This window comes from Pithys albifrons, chromosome 2 (genome assembly GCF_047495875.1).
Source record: "Pithys albifrons albifrons isolate INPA30051 chromosome 2, PitAlb_v1, whole genome shotgun sequence".
Classification (NCBI taxonomy): domain Eukaryota; kingdom Metazoa; phylum Chordata; class Aves; order Passeriformes; family Thamnophilidae; genus Pithys; species Pithys albifrons.
Window position 1 is genome coordinate 53,135,583 of NC_092459.1, and position 19,602 is coordinate 53,155,184.

The following is a 19,602-nucleotide window of genomic DNA, read 5'->3' on the forward strand; positions in this document are numbered from 1 at the left end:
GTCTGCCCTCTTCACTGAGCGTTTTTTTTTTCTCTCTTTCTTCCTGGCAATTCAACTTTACTGAGCTCAGAACGCGTTCACTTGGCTTTGGTCCCAGTTTGCACCATTTTGTTGTTTGGGGGCTTTTTTCCTAGTCAAAACTGGGCGGATATCAGCCCTCCTGCGCTGCCGCCGATGCCGCGAGAGCACCGCGGGGAGGAGGGGCCCCCGCCCCGCCAGCCCCGGGAGCGCCGCTCCGCCCACGCCAAGCGGGCGCAGGCGCGCCGGGAGCGGATCGGGAAGGTGCCGGGAGTGGAGCGGGACAAGGCCGGGAGAGGGACCATGACCGGGGACGAGCCCGCGGGTGCGTCCGCCGCCGCAGGGAGCGAAGCCGGGAATGGCGGCGGCTACGACGCGAAGTGCGTGTTCTGCAGGATCGCCCGCCGGGAGGAGCCGGACACGGCGCTGCTCCCCTGCGAGGTGGGTGAGGGGCGCGGCTTCCCTCCTCCCTCCCTCCCTCCCTCCCTCCCTCCCTGCCTGCCTCCCTCCCTCCCTGCCTCCCTCCCTCCCTCCCTGCCTGCCTCCCTCCCTCCCTCCCTGCCTGCCTCCCTCCCTCCTTCCCTCTCTCCTTCGTTCCCTCCCTCCTTCTCTCCCTCTTCTTTCCCTCCCGCCTCCTTCTCTCCCTCCCTCCCTCCCTCCCTCCCTCCGACGGTGCCGGCTCCTGGCGAGAGGCCGCCCCCAAATGCCGGGCGGGAGCGCAGCAGCCCCAAGGGCCGTCAGCTCTTGGTGTGGGCACAGCGGGGACACACCGATGGGTGGAAGGCGCAGTGCCCTCCGTAAGGGGTGGCACGGCAGCCTTTGGACGCCTTGGAGCTGTCACCGAGGTGTCCTGGCTGCGGGAGGGCAGCACACGTTCCGTGCCTGTGGGCTGGCTCCAAAAATCTCCAGATTTTCGCTTGTTACTTCAGCTATGACATTAGGTTGGGGGGTTTTGTGTGTGTGTTGTTGATAATGGGGAAGATGGACTTTGTTGCCACCTCTTTGCCGATATCCTCTTCCTAATCAATTAATGGGGCAGTCCCGCAGTGTAATGCAGAGCACTCCGGACTCTGAATCCCAAGGACCTGAGTTCGAGTCTCAGTGGTGACCGTCCCCTCGCAGTTAAATGCCTCCCTGCCATCCGATCCCGTCACATCTCGGATGCTCAGCAGGGTCAGCCCCGGTTAGTACCGGGTGCTGTGACAGTCCTGAGGACTTCACTGTCACTGTCCAAGCTCGCTCGGCCGTGGCAGATGGACCTCGGGACTTAAACGGTGGGGCCAGTTCTGCGTACGCTGTGCCTCACCTGAAAAACCCACTGTGCAGGCTGGAAGGGAACACCCACGTGGGGAGAGCCCTTCCCAAATCTGCGTTCGCGAAGTCTGGTCATACAATCAATTTAATGTGTTTGCATCCTTAGTATGAAGACCTCGTTTGCTTCAGAGACAGGAAACCTGGTGCCCCCCACCACTACCTGGTGGTGCCCGTGGAGCACATGGGGAACTGCAAAACACTGAAGGCGGAACACATACCTCTAGGTAAGGCTGCAAGTGTGTGTTTAACCTAAAGGAAAGCAATTTTTCACAGCCTTAAATAGTGTGTTCTCAAGGTAACTGCACCTTTGAACACCTTTTGTAAACATGGAAATAGTTGATGTGAGTGAGTGTAGGTAGGGACTTACCCTTCCTAGAAACTTCAATGTGCTGTTCTAGAATGGCACTTTTTTGTGTAATTCTGTAAAAACATTGTACCAGTGCCTGAAATCTCTTCTGTTTGCATGGAGTACAGAAGCCTGTGTGCTTTGTTGGAGCTGCAAGTTTATTTGTAAAGCATTTATGTGCTGCTTTGTTGTGTTTTCCTAGATATATGTGCAATTTTAAATTATATGAAAAGCTAAAATAAATACATACTTTCAAAAATACACACTTTAAAATAACTGCTGTGTTGTTTTTCAGGGAAAAAGGGAGTGACAGATGAAAAAGGGAAGTGGTGTTCCAATAAACATGAAAAAATTTTGAAAAAAATTAAAATGTTGAAGCTATGATTTATTTTTGCTGGGGTTTTCTTAGGCATTTGTTTCACAAGATATGCCTAGCTAGGTGTGTTGAGTAACAGAAGAAGCTACAGCCATACATGCATGAAGACATTCAAATTTAGGGTAATTTACAGGTAATGCACGAAAAGAGTTATGGTGGCATTTCGCAAATCTTGCATCACAGTATTTCTCTCTTAAACATAGAGTGGTTTTCTCCAGAAAAAAACCTTAAGTGTTTGGCTTCAAAACAATTCCTTCAACTTTTGCCTTGAATTTTTATTAGAGTTGCTGCATTTTTTAGGGATACGGTAATGAAACTTTGCCCTAGTAATAACTAGGACTGACAGTTTTATTCTAATTTAAAATTGTGTACTGTGAAACATACACCAGGCTGCACAAGACCTGGAGATCAAAGTCCCATCAGAGATACAACACGGGAATTAGCGTAAATGTCATCGTTTGGACTAATCTGTAGTTGTTGTGTTTGTTGTTTGTTTTTATAATAAGGGTCTGGTGTTTGCATGGCTTTGGCCAAAGTTCTCAGAATAATACCACACTTAAAAACATCACTAGGGTGGAAGCTGGTGGCAGTGGCAGTTTTCAAGTCAGTCATTGTACACACTCTCTTGATTTTGTTTGATTATGAATAGTTAAGTGTTTATATTTTTTAAAAAAATATGTTTGTAATCTCAGTCAGTCTGTTGAAGTTAATATTCTGAAGAATGCCTTTTTTAAATGAAATTTATTTTGTGTTTAATAGTGAAGAGAATGATGGAAGTTGGAAAAGCTGTCCTCCAGAAAAATAACTTTAGTGACTTGAATGATGTAAGGTATGTAATGGAAACTTTCTGTCTATTGAGTGGATTTTTTACTTTTCCAGAATATTATTTCAGAGCAGAGATGGTGGCAAAAACTGCACTGTGAATTATTGAAGAAATCGGGTCAATATTCACTTGTTGCATGACTTCTCAGGTAGAATCTGTTGGCATGGAATATGAACTTTTTCTCTCATGTAATTCCAGTGCAGATTGCATTGCAGCTCTGAGATTCTTTATTAACCACATCTTGGAATAGGGAGGGCACTTCAAACAACTTAGCTAAAAGGCTAAGTTCTTTACATGCTGAGAGTATGCTCTAAATCCTAAATGCCAGAAGAGAGATACAACTTTGTCCTATTCAAGGGCACTATATTGTGTTTCAGTCATACTTTCATTCATTTGATTTCAGTGCTGGACCCTGTAGTTTAAGGCAATGCCTTTGATAGCTGAAGTAAACTCTTAACATAATTTAAACAGTGAAGAGAAATAGGGAGCTGGGTCTTCATGATTAAAATTGATAATTGGCTTTCCAGATGAAAACTAAGTAGGATACATTTACGATACCTTTTCTTGTAACTTCTTTCTGAAAAAAAGTTGTCTTAAATACAGATATGAGGGAGGAGGTTAATGGATTTTTGAAAACTTTTTTTGTGATTTAATGAAAGGGCATATTTTTGTTCTTGCCTTTATGTAGAAGGAAAGTGTGATGAGTTGTTAATCCTGTTACCATGTTAAATAACCTGTGATGTTCCACTTCTTCCTGAATTAAACTCATCAGTATCTTTTACTTCTTTTCCTTTTCTGAAGAATGGGTTTTCACTGGCCTCCATTCTGCTCAATAGCCCACCTGCATCTTCATGTCCTGGCCCCAGCCAGTCAGCTCGGATTCTTATCCAGGCTCTATTACAGAATCAATTCCTACTGGTTTATCACAGTAAGTGAAATGCAGATGCACTTTTCAGTTGCAAGCTGAAAATGTGATGTCTTTCTAGCGTTCTAACTTTCAACGATTATTTTTGCTGTTACTATAATATTTAATTATGTGTATTTTGCATGGACTATTTGAGGTAAATATAACAGCATAAACACTGAGATGTTATCTATTAACGGAAATGGAGTGCTAATAATTAGCAGCAAACAGGATAGTAGTTCTGGATCTTCAGCAAAGCTCAGGTTCTGTGATGTGTGTATGTGGACACTTTGTAAATATTTGGGATTCAATTTAAAAGGATATACTCAAATGTGATGGACTGTTTGTACACACGCTGGTTCATCCAGTGTAATGGGTTTGATCCAGGCTTCCTTAGTGTAGATAAAAACATACCCACCTAATGACTGCATTTATCAGTTCATGTGGCTTTTCTCACCTTGTCATCTTTTGACTAAAAGTTTCTGCTTTACAAAAACGTTGTTTGTACTGATTTGTGTCAGGTTTTGCTGATTTTTGCCAGTAGAAATAAGCAGTGGGGCTGAACTGGCACTGACTAAAGCACTTTGAAAATATCTCTCTTGAGATCTAAGGCTCACTGTCACTGCTTTGATAGAGCAAAGCACCTATCTTGCAGTATAGCTGCAGCATCCCGGTGTCATTGCAGTGCCACAAATCAAAGTTGCTGAAAAATGTCTGTCTCATCTAAAGAACATAAACAGCCTCTTACTTAGAGAAGAAAGTTGGCTTCTTCACAGTGGTACCTCACTGAAGGTCTCACGTAGCTCAGAAAAAGCAGATCTGTCTGCTGAGTTGTTGAGCATGTTACAGGTAGATATTTGGCCCTCAAATGAGCATAGCTTTGTGGTTTTACTGCTTATTGCCTTGGACTAACTTAGGGAGATCTGTGTGGAGTCTGGTTATCCAATAGGAATGCACTTTAAAAGGTATTTTGCCCTGTTGAGAAGTTGAAAAATGTTCTTGAGTTGGTTCTGGGTTTGGTTGGTTTTTTAATTATAGTGTCATGAATGTGGCACTTGTTTAAGAATGCAAATCAAGATTTACATAACTTCATTTTCAGTTGCTCCATGTTTTATGTAGCTCTATTTGCAAATAAACTGCAGTAACTACTGAAGTCCTGTTAAGTTGTTCCTACCCTAAGTAGCTGGTTGCATTTTTACTGCATGTACTTAAAATATGCCAAACTTAAGCTTTTCACCTCTTTATGTAGTTCCTCTGGAAACCTCAATAAAACCTCAAGCAATAGCTCAAAAGTTTAATTCAGTAGGACTGGCAAAAGAAGTAAAGGCTGACAGGTCTCACCACTTGGTTGTTGTGAGCACTGCTGTCTTCTGAGGTCTTTAGAATCACAGTGCTTTAACAGATCTATTTATTTGCCCAAACATCCTCTGACTTTAACCACAGGTTATGTTAACTCTTCTGATTGCCACATGGGAGTTTGATGGAAACTGTGAGAGTTTGCTGCTGAAAACAATTGTATTCTCGTTCTGTTGTATGCTTTGTCTCTGAAAGTGAAAAGTAAATGCTCTGTCAGTGTTACTGTTTTTAAAGTGGAATTTTCAGTAAACTGAAAGCCCACAGTGTAGTTAATGCATTGTTTTCTCTCTTTCGTAGGCCGAACAACTGATTGAGAGACTGCAGAGTGAGAATGCTGCCAGCTGAAAGCTTGTGTCATTAGCCAGTTTGTTCTTTGTCTTTGAGCTCTGATTTATGGTTGCACAGTTTGATGTTGCCAATAATATTCCAGGATTAAAAAAGCTTTAGTTCCTTATGAGGAAAGGCACACAGGATTTGTAGCTGCCAATCTTATTCTCCCATTTGGATACTCAGTCTGTATACTTCACTGACAGTAGCTTGATGTCTTTTATTTATAATTTTGTATTTCTGTATATACATGCATAATACACACATGCACACAGGCAGAGAACTTCTCCTAATGAAAGGCAGGGTATAGCAGTGAAATGCACTGCAACTAAGGCAACAAGTTACGACTAACATCACATACATGGTACCAAAGGCAGCATTTCCTGCGGAATCAAGCTCCCATTTTCAGGATGCATTGTTCTGGCATTACAGGTAACATGTAAGACATCTTAAGTTTCCATCTGCATTCATATGATATGTTACTTATGCCTAGTTATTAGTAGGTACATTGCTGAAAGTACACTACTAACTTTCTGGTGCTAAACCACTTCAGTGTTACCTGTCTCGTTTGCATCACAGTGACATGGTAAATGTCAACACAATATGTGCCCAAGATGTGATAATACTGCATAGCATAGAATATAGTTTTAAGTCTTGTATGTTGGACCTAAAGATTTTTTTTTCCCTCTAATGTGCACAATATTTGAAAGTAGTTATTTTATGTTTACAAAAAATGCAAAGAGTTCAGAGGAATGGATTTCATATACTGTTCTTCTGCGTGTGAGCAGATTAAAAAAATTCAGATTTTCTGATGTTGTTCTCACTGGAAGTTCCTTGGAGCTTACTCATGCCTTGGCTGAATTTGGATTTGAAATGAAGTCGTAAGAGAAACACGTCTTTAGTGCAGTGAGTGTGTGGCAGGCTTACATAACAGCAATGTGTTTTGAATTTGGGATAACAGGGACTCAGCCCAAAACTGGAATGTCGAGTTGCTTAAGGAACCTGCTGAACATTTGCCTTTGCTGTATGACTCAAATAAAAAATGCTAGCACTTTGTTTTTCAATACCATAATAAGGCAGACTGCTTGGAAAGTTAAAACTCTAGAAAACATGGAGTGGATTTTCTTTGTTCACAGAGCATGTGTCTTGGCGCCAAACTAACCAAGTGCCCTTGCCTGATGCGTTTAGATGCAGCTGAGGTGATGATGTCTGTTTCACCTGCAAGTTTCCCTGAACATAATATTCTGTGTATTCCACGGATCCAGCACCTGTTGCCTTAGTGATACAATGAATTGTAATATTCTTACAGTACTTCAGAGAGTTCCCACCTCTCTGAAGAACAGCATTTTCTACCTGGAAGAGTTTACACCTCTGTCTGTAAGATATTCTTCCTGCTGTCTTGTTATTCTTATTAGTGGACACTCACATGTCATTTGCAGCCCTTTCGAGTTTTAATTTCTAACGTCTGGTAAGAAAAGTGTGACTTTAAGCCACTAAACTTCTGACTACTGTGCAATAGAGGAGAAGGTTTAAGCTGGCTCCTAGCTTTGGGAAATACCTGGACATTAAGATCTTTCAAGAGTTAATATTGTGCATGTGTTCTGATTTGTAATTAATTTATGTGACTGTACTTTATTGTGAAATGTAGTATTTAAAGTACCAACATGAATTGCTGTCAAAGGGATTAATAAACAGAATAAATGCTAATCTTAGAATGCAGTGGAACAGTTGACTGGGGTTTGACCCTAGATAGACCTTTGTCACTCTTCACCCCTGATCCCAGCAGGATGGAAGAACAGAAAGAGCAAAATGAGAAAACTCATGAGTTGAGATGAAGACAGTTTAATATGTGAAAGAAAGAGAAAGAAAAAAGCCAAGGTACACAATGCAAAGATGCCTTATGACCTCCCTTGAGCAGGCCAGTAGCAATGGCCCCCACCCCTAAAAAAAAAAGCCCTCTCCTCAGCTTTTATTGATGAGCAGATGTTACATGCCATGGAATATCCCTGCTGGCCAGTCTTTCTATGGCGTGCACATTGTGCTCACTCCAAGCTTTTTGCCCACTTGAAGGGGCAGAGCAGAAAAAACAGAAGGCCTTGATGCTGTGCACACAGTGCTCAGCAATTGCCAGAACAATGTTACCAGCACTGTTCCAGTCAAACCCAAAACATGAAGAAAGTTACCTCCATCCCAGCCAGACTGACTAAGTTGGCAAATTTACACAGACGCACAGAGGTCAAGTTTTGTATCTTAACTTTTGAGAAGGGTCGCACTAATGATAAGACTGGAAAGATTAAAATCTGGATAAAATCTGGCTTCCAGACTTTGGCTGATGAGCAAGATGGGGAATTCCACTTGTCCCTGACAGCAATAGACAGGCCTCAAACCAGCTCAAACAACAAAGTGTTAAACAGAAGGACATTAATTACTGAGGAATGCTCAGCATCTTGTTAGTGTTTTTGAGCACAGAATCATGTTCATTTTCCTTCTACATTGACAAGCATTCTTGGACTCTGCAGATAATTTTTTTAATTAGGCAAAGAAATACTTTTGTGAAAAGCCTATCCTAATACCTTGAATAATGTTTCTGAATTACTGGCTATCCTCTGGAATGGGCAGTGAGCAAATCCCATTAATTCTATCACCATCTCCTACAGAAGATTTTAGTAATTTTAAAATTTCAAAAATCATCTGAAGAGCTTTCTAAGGAGCAGAGATCAATAAGGAGAGTGAACTCAGTAGCTCTTACTCTCCAAGCCCCTGGAGAAGCAAAGTAAGGTTGTTTAGCCACAGCCCCTGGCTCTGTTCTTTTATCCAGTATTAGCAGTCCTGAGAAAAGCTGCTTTTTTGACCTCATGTTTAAGAATGACAAAACTTTATTTGTACTGGTTTGCTCAATTGTTTTACATAAACTCCCAACCTAATGTGAACCCAAAGAATAATTCTTTTATACTGAAGTACTAAAAGCTCCCTCTGAAAGGATGAAATGGATACACATACAATGATGTTAAATTAAAAATAAATTTGTGTTTTGACTATGGCCAGTGTTTTCAATGTGCTTAAATTGGTAATAGCTTCTCAAAATATTCTGAAATCTATTTAAGTGTGAGCTGTAAATAAGAGTGTAAAAACGGGAGAAAACTAGTGAAAATACTATTTGAAATTTGACCAACTTGGAAACAATAAAATACTGCAGAAAAACTCTTGTCATTTCAAGCTGATGTGCAACATTTATTGAAATGGTGAAAGTGCCTTCAGTGTTTGACAAGACAAACCACAGATAATCCCTATATGATGTATAGTCCAGAACAGATGGAGAGTTCACAGACTTCAGGTGGAAGAAGAGGAAAGACCCCTGAGGGGGCCTGCCACAGAGAAGTGAACTTTAGGAGAGATTTCAAGAGCTGAAAGTTACCTAGTAGGGCAAGAACAGCTCTTAGAATGTTGGGATTTTACCTACTACTCCAAATAATCTTTAACAACTCTCACATGCTATGATTTTTGCAAAAATATTAAATAAATTCTGTTCCATTTACTTAAATGGGAGATGCTGGGAAAAAAAAAGTTGCATGTTGAAAAGTACATTTCCGTTTCATTTGTAGATGCTAATTAATCACATCACAGATGAGGAAGCAGAATTTTGTCAAAACTTGTGAGCTGGTAAACTGAGTTATGTATGTTATATATGATGCATTCATGACTATGCAGCCTTCAGAAGTAATTTTTTATTTTGGAGTGTACCAGTGGGCAAGCTGACTAATTGTATTACCTACCTTTGTCTGGTTTTGGTTTTGGTTGGTTTTTTTTTAATACTGGCTATTGCTGGAAGCATGAGATTAATTTGTCAATCTGGATGCTGACCCAGTTTGGCAGCTCAGTGTTTATAATCATTGCGTGGGCACACAGAAAGATTTCAGCCATTCTTTCTAGAATGATCATCTAAAGCTGGCAGGCAGGAAATGTGGCCCCATGATTGTTAAAAAAACCCACCATCCCTCCATAAGTATTTTTTTAAATATATAATAATCTCTAGTTTTTTCAAAATATAATGATAGAGCAAAGGTTTCTTAGCTGCTTACAAAGTAGGCAAGACATGTCATTAAGGACTTGCTCTGCTTGTATCTCTTTTGATCAGAGGTGTGCTTAAAGCTCTTGCAGATGTACTAAAGGGGTATTTAAACCAACCAGCAGCAGGAAAAAGTGCATCAGAGGCTGCATAAGCATCTGCCACTACTTCCGTGGCAGTGAGAGCCTAGATTCCCGATATTTAAGTATTTGAGCCAGCCTTAATTAAGAACTAGTAAGTTTACATGAGCTGGACTTGCATCTTGGGGTGCTCAGACTACACACTGCCTCAACTGTGTGTCTTGCAACGAATTATTTGTACAATTTATAGCAATGTAGTATTATTTTTCCTGATCATTACCATGCCCTGATGACATTTGAAGCGCCTGATGCTGCTTCCTGCAAGCTATGAACTAACACGACAGCAGAATTCAGGATTTCAGAACTGACAGAATTAAATAAACCTCATTCCATAGATGCTATAGAAAAAGCTTGATTTGTTTTGAAATCCATATATATGTAAGGACTCCATGTAATGGGAGCTGAAATCTCGGGTGTGCTCATGCCATTTTGGCAAGAGATGCTTTTCCAAAAAACCAAAGCTTTTTAAATTTGTTAAGATCACAAATGACATGTCTTGTTTTCAGTGCAAGACATAGATTTATTTGGAATAAGGAGTGAGTTTGAAAACTAAGAGGACACACACCAGCAGGACCTGGTGCAGCAACACCAGTTTCCAACATGGTAAAATTATGTGATGATTAAAACCCACCCTTTGTTTCCCCATCCATTCTCTACCTGCATCTGATTCCTCTGTTCCCCAGATATACTTATTTAAGCACATTAATCTCTCCCTGCTTTTCTATTTTCACTGGGTTTTTTAAATAGAAAATAAAAGGAGGCACAATGACAATGCAATCCATATTCTTATTTGCTCAAAAGGCTTATTTTGATGCAAATCCCCACTGGATGAAAATATCAAAACAAAAAACCATTCTTTTTTTTTTTGCAATAAAAGTTCTTTCATAGAAATAGCATAACAGATCACTTTTAGCAAGTTCATAATTTATTTAATATTTTAATAGCCTTTTGATGCAAGAGAATATCCTACTTTAAAGACCCATGAAGTAGTGTAGTTAACACCACACAAGTTTTTATTTGCACTGATAAAAACCAGAACTTTGTATTTCTAATTATACAACTTTATTGGTGGGAACTGTTGTAAATAGAGCTTCTGATTATTTTTAATAGCACTATTATAACTATTTTATATAATCAATCCTTTTTTTTTCCTTTCAAATAGTTTGGAGAGCTCACAACTGTGCTCTGAAAGCACAGCTCTGCTGCAGGTAAACAAGGTATGGGACTGCACTGATACACTTTTATTTATGCATTTTGGATCTCTACTTTCCTCTTGTAAAATCATTGCTGCATTTTGGTAAAAGAAGAGGCTTTTTTTCCTCATGAATGCACAGGTGCCCCAATACAGAGTTTCTGTTGGCTTTCACATCTTTACCTTGTGGCAGTCTATTTCCTATGAAAGGGTATAGCTGAATTCATGAAAAAAGCTGTAGAGTTTTGTGATCCTCTAAGGTATGACACAGCATTGGAAGAACAGAACAGGCAAAAATGGTGTGAGATTCAGAAGAAAAAGGGACACAGAAGGTTTGGAGAAAATATAAGAACAGACTATTAAACACCAGACTAGTGCAGCTCTCCAAAATACATGCAAGGTGCAATAATTTAGGAAGAATCAAATATCCCTGCTGCGATATTTTTTTAAGTTTGGGAATTTTCATCTCCTTTATGAAAATAGCTTCCATTTATTAACAGTGTGAAATTGAACCTAAACTTCTGCTATATCCAGGCTCTTTGTTTCAAGCAGTATATGAATTCCCACAGAAGTTTTCAATTCCACATTTTACAAATCCTAATCACCCATACAGCAAGTATTTCACAACTTGCAAGGATCAGTGTTGTACAGTAGAAAGTTAGTAATTTATACTTTCAGAAACCTAAAAGCAGTAAGCCAGTGGAGTTATTTGAAGAGCCATGATATATGTGATAGTAGATGGTAATAAGGACAATCCAATGGCAGTGTGATGGATTAGCTCATAATTTGTAATTTCTGTCCAAATCTATACCATTCATACGAAAATATGCTTTTTCCTTCTCACCAATTTTCTCTCCTGCTCATGTTCCAGTAGGTAGCTGAATTGAAAATCTGTAATGGAAACCTTTGAAGATGGCATCTAGATATGTTTTTCGAAATGAAACCATGCAGCAAAATTCATTCCATGACAAAGCCTTACTGTAGTAACGTGATGACCACATCATCATCTTTTCCTTGCCATAGCATTTCACCTTCAAAATGAACCAGACCATGTTTTCTGGCTCTTAACAAGATTCCCACTACTTTATTGGAAATAGTCACATATGTTTCAAACAGCTGCCCAAATGTCACACTCACATGTCCATCTTCTCCCACCTGTCCAGTGTTTCTAATGATCAAGCACAACTCTTCTACTTCCTTACCCACGTGTGACTGAGCGTCTTTCCCTCTCTGCTCTGTTCGAGACCCTTCAGGGGGTCTCCCATACGTAGGATCTCCTCGGTGAGTATGTACAGGTTTAGATGCAAGCCTGTCGTCACTGCTGAACGGGTTCTTTCTCTGATACTCAATGTGATCCTCTGCCCAGGTCTGCCAGCTTTTCCTCAGGTCACCCACTGCACTGGTAGCTTTAGCACTCTGCCCTTTATCTCCTTCCATTTCTTGAAAAATATTTTATGGCACTCAAGCAGGAAGCAAATCAATGACTGGTTGCAGCTGTGGATCTTGCGTGCGCTGTCAGCTCTAAAGTTAAAAAAACAACAAATTATCTTGATATTTTTGGAAGAGTTTTACTCAAGAGAGAGGCAAGGAAGGCAATGCTGAAAAAGAAATTAAATATCTGAAGATATTTTTAAGTCTGTCCATAATTCCACCGCAATGAAGAAAGAAAAAGTGATTCAGGGTTGGAACACAGGGCAGTAAATTATGCTTACAAGGTTACACGGTGTACCACCGGTCCCACAGCCTCTGTGCAACACAATGTAGTGCAGTACTTACTCTTCTTGCAATGATGCCTTTTAAAGAACTTTATCGTGGTGCCCGGCAGCCCCGCTGACTTCCCAAACAATCCGATGCAGTGCTGGCTGACCTGGGAAGAGAGCAAACCATTCCCCGAGCGGCAGCAGCACATCAATCCATGCACAGGAGTGGGAAACCTTTCTCGCCTGCACGCTGATTAAAGGTGGACAAATTCACTCTGTGCCGACAAGGTTCCCACAGACTGTGGAAGTTACGTGCAGAAAATATTTAGAGCTGAAACGCCCGTACATGGTGGGAGCAGGGGGATTTTTCTCATCAGGCACTGCAAAGAGAAGTAGAAATCCCAGTTAGTGAGCGCATTGCTGTCTGCAACACCCTATTTAGTGAAGAAGACAAAACCAGAATAGATAGTTCTCCCTTAAAAGGCTGTGCTGCACAGCCATGTCTGCCAGCTACAGGCTAAGAGGCAGGCGCCAAGCAAAGGAGATCGCACTCCAGAGGGGAAACTGCCTCACGGCTCTGGGTACATGGGCTGCCACCACCTGTAAGATTACATGCACTTAGATTAGGGACTATTTGTGCAGTACGCGATTATTTGGACGATTTAGGCACAGACTTTGATACACCTACACAGACCTGAACGTGTTATAATCGTGTCTTTGCTGGGTTGTTGTTTTCACCTGTTGAAATATACAAACTAGAGTTTCCACTAGAATCGAAGAGCTGGTACTTTAACCAACATTTGAAGATAAAGCAGAGGATTAGTGCTGGCTTTTCTATCGGGAAAGGGACAGAAATGCAAATTCTGAACAGTTTAACAACTGAATTATAGATTAGGTATTTCTGTATTTTAAAAAGATTGTTTATAAGGTAAGATTTCATGGGTATTTGCCCATATACCTATGTTGGTGCTGTTGCACATGAACGCATGAGCAGTGACAGAGCTCCCTGAATGCCCAAGCAGAATATGCAAGTCAGTCAAAAAACAACATTTGCATTGCCTTTGGGTCTAGAAGAGTGTATGAGGTGAGCAGAAAATGGCAACACAGCAGCTGCAAAAGAGAATTGAGAATAATAAGCATCAGCACACATTAAATAATGGCTTTTCATTGATGGTCTCTCATTTTTAAATTGAAACTCATGATTGTCATCCTATTATACTTTTTTGTGAGAGGAAGGTGGTTAATTCTAGCTTCTTGGATGAATTTCAAGTTGAGTGATTACATTTGGTGTACTTAAAATTCCCCTGCAAGCTAAAAAGGATGATTTTTCTTCCTTTCCCTCCCTAAAATAGTTATATAATGTTGCTTCAAGATGACTCTCCAAATCCACAAATGGCTTGGTTCTCCTCAGTGGCATTACAGAATATATGTTTAGTTTACAAACACAGGATCTGAAAAACATTTTATGTTAGAATCATATACTCCGTAAGTCATACTTGGTAATGTACATTCACTTTCAAACTATGCTAAGCAACATATATATACATATACTGTCAGAGATTTTGCATAGATGCTCAATTCAAAAGCAAGAAAAAAACCAGGCCTTTAGTGAAATTCTTCTGTAGGAAGCAGTATCACTGGAAAACTGAGGTATTCACCTCGTGAGAACAGAGAGCAATGCTCTGAAGATAACACAGTGCAGATAAAGTAAGCAAAAGACAGTCTCAAAGAGATTAAGCTTAAAACTAATACCAGTAGCCCCTCCTAAGGAGTTTCAAAAATGGAAACTATACAGCTAAGAAATTTAAAGTGAGACAGACTGGAAAAATAGAAGCAGACTTCTTCCACTATATCTCTTTCAGAAATCTCAGTATTTTCTAAGCAATCTCAGGGGGGTGTCAGTAGTTCATCAATGTGTTTATTGCTGGGTGTCAGCATTCAACTGCTGAGGTGAACAAACCTGATCCACATCTACCTCTTTTCTTTCTCTTCTAGGAAAATTCACGTTTAGCTGCCAGGTCACTTTAGATTGTTTTGTTGTCAGTCATCAGGGCTAAAACTTCACAGTAAACCTGTTTTGATTAATGCAACAAGGGATAACTGGTGAAGCTGCAGGATGAGATTATGGAGATGCATGAAGAAGGTGGGCCCTGCAGTGGTCACAGGTCATGAGAAAAATCTTAGCCATTAAGAAAAAAAAGCTGTCCAAAAATCAGCATGTAAAAAAAAACAGAACATGGCTTCAGTGCTGAGCTGGCTTGGTGCTAATAAAAAGCTTACCCAAATCTGGATAAACCAAACCCTTCAGCTCAACATAACAGGGAGATCAGTGAGTACGGGACTGTAGTTCTCAAGCCTACATATTAAAATAGAATATAATCCTCAAGACAACCCCCTTTTCCCGTTCCCATTGCAACTTCACACCTCTGTCCCTTTCCTGGGAATCTGCTTGTCCACCTGGAGCGACACCCACGCAGCCGGCGCTGACCTCCTTCCCACGGAAAAACGAACGCGACTCCTTTGGCATCTGTTAATTCTCAATGTCATTTAATGCTCCAGATCCTTAAATGCGGCCAGGAGAGGCCGCAGCGTTGCCCTTACCAGCAGGAACACCCCCGAGCGAGCGTGTCCCCAGGGCACCTGGAGTTATTTATACCCCACACGCAGGCTCGGCTGCGCCGGCACGATAGAGCACACACAGAACCAAAGTCAGAAGAGGGACGAGAAGGAGATGAAATAAACAGTGGTTAACGAGGAGTGCCGCGGTGCGTGGGGTGTCGGTGCCGGTGCGGGGGGCGCTGGGTGTCAGTGCCGGTGTCAATGTCAGTGCGGCGGCCGGTGGCGGTGGCGGTGCGGGAGGCGCTGGTGCCGGTGCGGGGGGCGGTGCCGGTGGCAGTGTCGGTGCCGGTGCGGGGGGCACTGAGTGTCAATGTCAGTGCGGGGCGCGCTGGGTGTTAGTGCCGGTGCCGGTGCCGGTGTCGGTGCCGGTGCGGGGGCCGCTGGATGTCAGTGTCGGTGCCAGTGCCCCCGCCGCTGCCCGCGCCCCTCCCGCCCGGGGCGGGTCCCGCCCGGCGCTGGCGGCGCATGCGGGCGGCGGGGGAGGCCGGACATGGCGCTGGCGGCCCCGGCGCTCGGGCGGTACTTGCTGCTGCTGGCGCAGGAGCACCTCGAGTTCCGCCTGCCGGTGAGCGCTGCGGGGCCGGGGCTGGGCCGGGCCGGGCCGGGCCGGGCCGGGCCGGGCCGGGCGAGGCGCTGCCCCCGGAGCGCTGCCGGGCAGCGCGTCCCGGGTGTGCCCGGGGGCGGCCCGACCCGGCGGGCCTCACTTGCCGCCGCCCCGGGGCCGAGGGGCTCCGGTGCCCATTCACTCTCCGCGGCCTGTGGCCAGGGGCTCCCGGCTTGGGGCTGCCTCTCCTCCCCGCCAGCGCCAGCCTCATGGAGCCTCTGCGAGGTGGCCTTGAGGCAGCGCTTTCCTTGCCGCTTTTCCGGAGCCTCGGGCGCTAGGAAAGGTTGGCAGTAGCGTACCTAGGGCTCCATGGGAGAAGTGGTAGCTGTAAGGAAAAAGTTGGGGTTACAAAATTGCTTTCAGGGTCTTGTTTTGGTGCCTTCTGAAGTTTGTTTAAACTGTGTGGCTGCTCCCGCCGGCGTGATGCGGGCACAGCAGTGGCTGGTGCTGCCCTGTGGTCCTCTCTCATTCCAGTGTCCACTGGGCTGCCCCGGGGAAGTGGTGGAGTCACCTCGTGGTCCTCTCTCATTCCAGTGTGCACTGGACGGCCCGGGGAAGTGATAGAGTCACCTCGTGGTCTCTCATTCCAGGGTCCACTGGACCGCCAGGGGAAGTGATGGAGTCACCGTCCCTGGAGGTGCTTAGGGAAAGACTGGATGTGGCACTTTGTGCCGGGGTGTAGTGGGCACGGGTGTGTTAGGTCATAGGTTGGACTCGGTCTCAGAGGTCTTTTCCAACCTAATTGTTTCTGTGATTTCCTGTTTTGGAGTGTTCATGGAGCTGTGTGAGGCAGGAGTGTTGCAGGTATCCCAGGCACTCAGCAATAGGACAAGGGGGCATGGGCTTAAGCTCTTCCAGGGGAAATTTAAGTTGGATATCAGAAAAAAATTCTTTACAGAGAGTAATCAGGCATTGGAATGGGCTGCCCAGAGAGGTGGTGGATTCACCATCCCTGGAGGTTTTTAAACTGAGATTGGATGTGGCACTGAGTGCCATGATCTGGTAAATGGACTGGAATTGGACCAAGAGTTGGACTTGATGATCTCGGAGGTCTTTTCCAACTCAATCAGTTCTATGATTCTATGATTTTCAGGAGGAAGGTTTGAGGGCAGCGAGGATGGTGCTTCCCTGAAGCCCAAGGACCTGTGGCATGGGCCAGGATTGCACAGAGGTCTCCGAGGCCCTGGCTGGCCTTGCACTGCTGGCACTGAGGGCTGTTTTACTTTGGCTTGTGACCCTGGGTGTGTGTGTCTGTGCAGTCAGGAGGCTTTGTGCCCCACTGGCTCTTGTGGCATCAGAGAGAGCAGACCTGCTTCTGTCTGTGGTGGGATGAGAGCGAGTCCTGCAGGCCTGGAGTGCTGCAGTCTGCTTGTCACCCACATGTGTGTGATGGTTGATTGCAAAATCTGGGGTGTAGAGTTTAATCCTTGTGGCTAAATCTGTTTTCTCCTATCAAGTGTATTTTTGATGGGCCCTTGGTTAGTGCCTGGTTTGTCATACTGTCAGTTCCCATTTTTGTAAGAAAACTCTCTTGTTTATAACTTTAACTTGTGTTAATTTTTTTCCCCATGATAATTTATTGAGTTGCTATACACCTTAACAAGTTTAGATACCCTAGGGACCCTTCCAGGCACCATCTAAAAGAGCTAGTAATATCCAGGATAGTATGTTACTGTTTAAAATAGTGCTGAAATGCGGAGTTATTTTGTTAGAGTTGGTAGGTCATCATTATTCATGTTATACAATATTATTTTCCTTGTTTTCGTTAAGGTTTTCTTTTGTGCATTACTTTTTCCTATTTGATTTGTGGAAGTGGAATGTGAATTTAGTTATGGTCAACCCAGTTTTTCTATAAGCAAGGTCATCTGATGAAATACAAAGATGAAGTATATGTAACATAGAAAGATTTTCTTTTATCACCAAGGTTGTAGTGGCACTTGGTTGATGTAGCTGCTGAAGAAAGCAGTTCCATTTCGCTTTTCTTGTGCTCTAGGGACTGCTAAGTCATGTGTTTGGCTCTGTGATAAGCTGTGTTTGGGGCCTGATTTGTTGAAAACTGAATGAAACAAGCAAGGACAGATTTTTTAGCGAGATCATCTTCCTGATCTCCATCTGTACCACACCTGCATATGGAATATGAGGGGACTGGTTTTTTGATTTCCAGTAGTGCTGGATCGCCACAGCTGAAGGTGTTTGTCAAAGTCCACATTTGTTGTTCAGTGTCTAAAGTTATGTATTTCATATTTCTTAGTTGATAAACTATGCACCATAGTCAGGGATCTGTTTCTGGTTAAGTCAGATATTGAGGAATAAGGTCAGGCATCCTGTTTTACAGCACAGCCTGTCTCTAATGGACAGATCGATGCGTGTCAGATATTTTCTTATCAATGTCCTGAGGCAGATATGTTCCAGTGCTTCCTTGTCTTTACTCTTGGACAGGTCTTCCCAACCTCCCATCTGGAGCACCACTGTGATCTGAACCTCATGCAGTCATCTCCTCCATAATAGACGTCAAAACCAGATTATCTTCCTTTATCACAGCAACCTGTAGCATGTGTAGCTGGTGTCTCCCAGCCTTTCTGTGCAGGCTGGGTTTTTCTGCTTCTTATTCTTGTCACTTTCCTGTAGATAATACTACCAGCATGCAGAAGTGCTGCCAATTCATGTATAGAATCTCAGGTGCTTTTTCTGTCTTGGGCCCATACAGTGAAATGGTTACAACATAAGTTATGTTCTCCTGGAGCAATCCCTCTGTTTTTCCCAGTGTTTATTATGTCTTTTCTATGCAAATGGAAGGATGGAAATGAGTGGGGTCGCCCACTCATGAAATGAGTCCCACTAAAACCATGTGCTAGTGTCCTGTTGAGTTTTCATTGTTTTCATTTACCCACTCAGTTGAAATCTAAGCCAGTATAAAATTTTGCTTCCGTGTTCTTTTGCCAGTAGCATTCGGAGACTGCAGCATGTAATTTCTAGTGTTGGGGCTGCGCGAGAAACATCTCTGGTGTTTATATCTGATTTGAGTTTTAAAGCCTTTTTAGTGGGTTGGTTTTTTTCTTTTTTTCAGATACTACTTATTATCTTGTTGCTTGGAGATTTGCTCTTTTATGTGTTCATTTTCCAGTCTTTTGATTTAGAAAAGACACCTACAGAAGGAAACTGTTGAGATAATTCTAAAGCAGAGAGGTAAAGAGAAAAGGAATTGATGCTCTGTGCTGGTCCTGGCCCTGGGTCAGTACTAGTGAAATATCATTTTTATGTGAACTAGTCAGAGCCGTATTTTAAGAAAAGAGAGAATAATATTGTAAGAGGAATATTGTGAGAGTGCAAGATTGAACAGTAAAGATTTTGATGAAGGAGAAAAGGTGAAGTGGTGGAATTTGATTACTGAAATTTGCCTAATTGTAGCTCATGATGTCACCACTGAACTCTGAGAAAGCTGCTTTTTTATCAGGAAAGTAAAATTTTTTTGCAGCTCATGAACAGTACATACAAGCTGAATACACGTTTGAACCTTTGCCCTATCCACACAACTACTCTTGAGTGTTTCACTGTTGGTTCCCACAGTAAAGTTGGTAGTAAATTCCGTTCTGTTTTTTCTTGCTGTCTCTAGAATTTTGCTCATAATCCTCACCATCTGCATTAGAATTTATGTTATGCTGCCCTTTTTTCTCTTTTTTCCCTTTCTTTCTTTAAAACATTTGTTAATGATTGTAAAGCTTCACCTTTATATTTTCACTTTAGGAATTAACGTCATTACTCTCCCTTTGTGGTGGAAAATTCAGTGGTGAGCAGGAAATTCGTGTAAATGTAAGTG

The 19,602-nt window shown here is 42.7% G+C and overlaps 2 protein-coding genes and 1 long non-coding RNA gene across 9 annotated transcripts in view; 2 read left to right on the top strand and 1 right to left on the bottom strand.

The window, feature by feature from the left end:
- Positions 1–249: 249 nt before the first annotated feature.
- On the top strand, positions 250–8,504 carry HINT3 (histidine triad nucleotide binding protein 3). Its single transcript, XM_071549019.1, has 5 exons — positions 250–459; positions 1,439–1,556; positions 2,814–2,883; positions 3,679–3,805; positions 5,435–8,504. Exons 1-5 carry the CDS (start codon positions 322–324, stop codon positions 5,480–5,482), a joined length of 501 nt encoding a protein of 166 aa, XP_071405120.1. The 5' UTR covers positions 250–321; the 3' UTR covers positions 5,483–8,504.
- Positions 6,823–15,741, bottom strand: LOC139668895 (uncharacterized). 3 transcript variants are annotated; one of them, XR_011697140.1, is made up of 4 exons: positions 14,987–15,741; positions 13,521–13,672; positions 12,639–12,942; positions 6,823–12,383 (listed from the first exon to the last, which is right to left on the bottom strand). It is a non-coding gene; the product is annotated as an uncharacterized lncRNA (long non-coding RNA). The 3 variants fall into 3 exon arrangements; XR_011697141.1 differs by lacking the exon at positions 13,521–13,672 and having other exon boundaries at positions 14,987–15,738; XR_011697139.1 differs by lacking the exon at positions 14,987–15,741 and having other exon boundaries at positions 13,521–14,972.
- TRMT11 (tRNA methyltransferase 11 homolog) overlaps positions 15,209–19,602 on the top strand; it is an 81,926-nt gene continuing 77,532 nt past the window's right edge. For 4 of the 5 annotated variants that reach the window (XR_011697138.1, XM_071549016.1, XM_071549017.1 and 1 more), the window contains exons 1-2: positions 15,652–15,746; positions 19,530–19,595. Coding sequence is in view for 3 of the 5 variants with exons in the window: in XM_071549016.1 (XP_071405117.1) it covers positions 15,672–15,746; positions 19,530–19,595 (141 nt within the window). In the remaining 2 variants the exon portion in view is untranslated. Of the gene's footprint in view, positions 15,328–15,651; positions 15,747–19,529; positions 19,596–19,602 lie in introns of those variants that run through there. The other variant, XM_071549018.1, reaches the window with a different exon arrangement.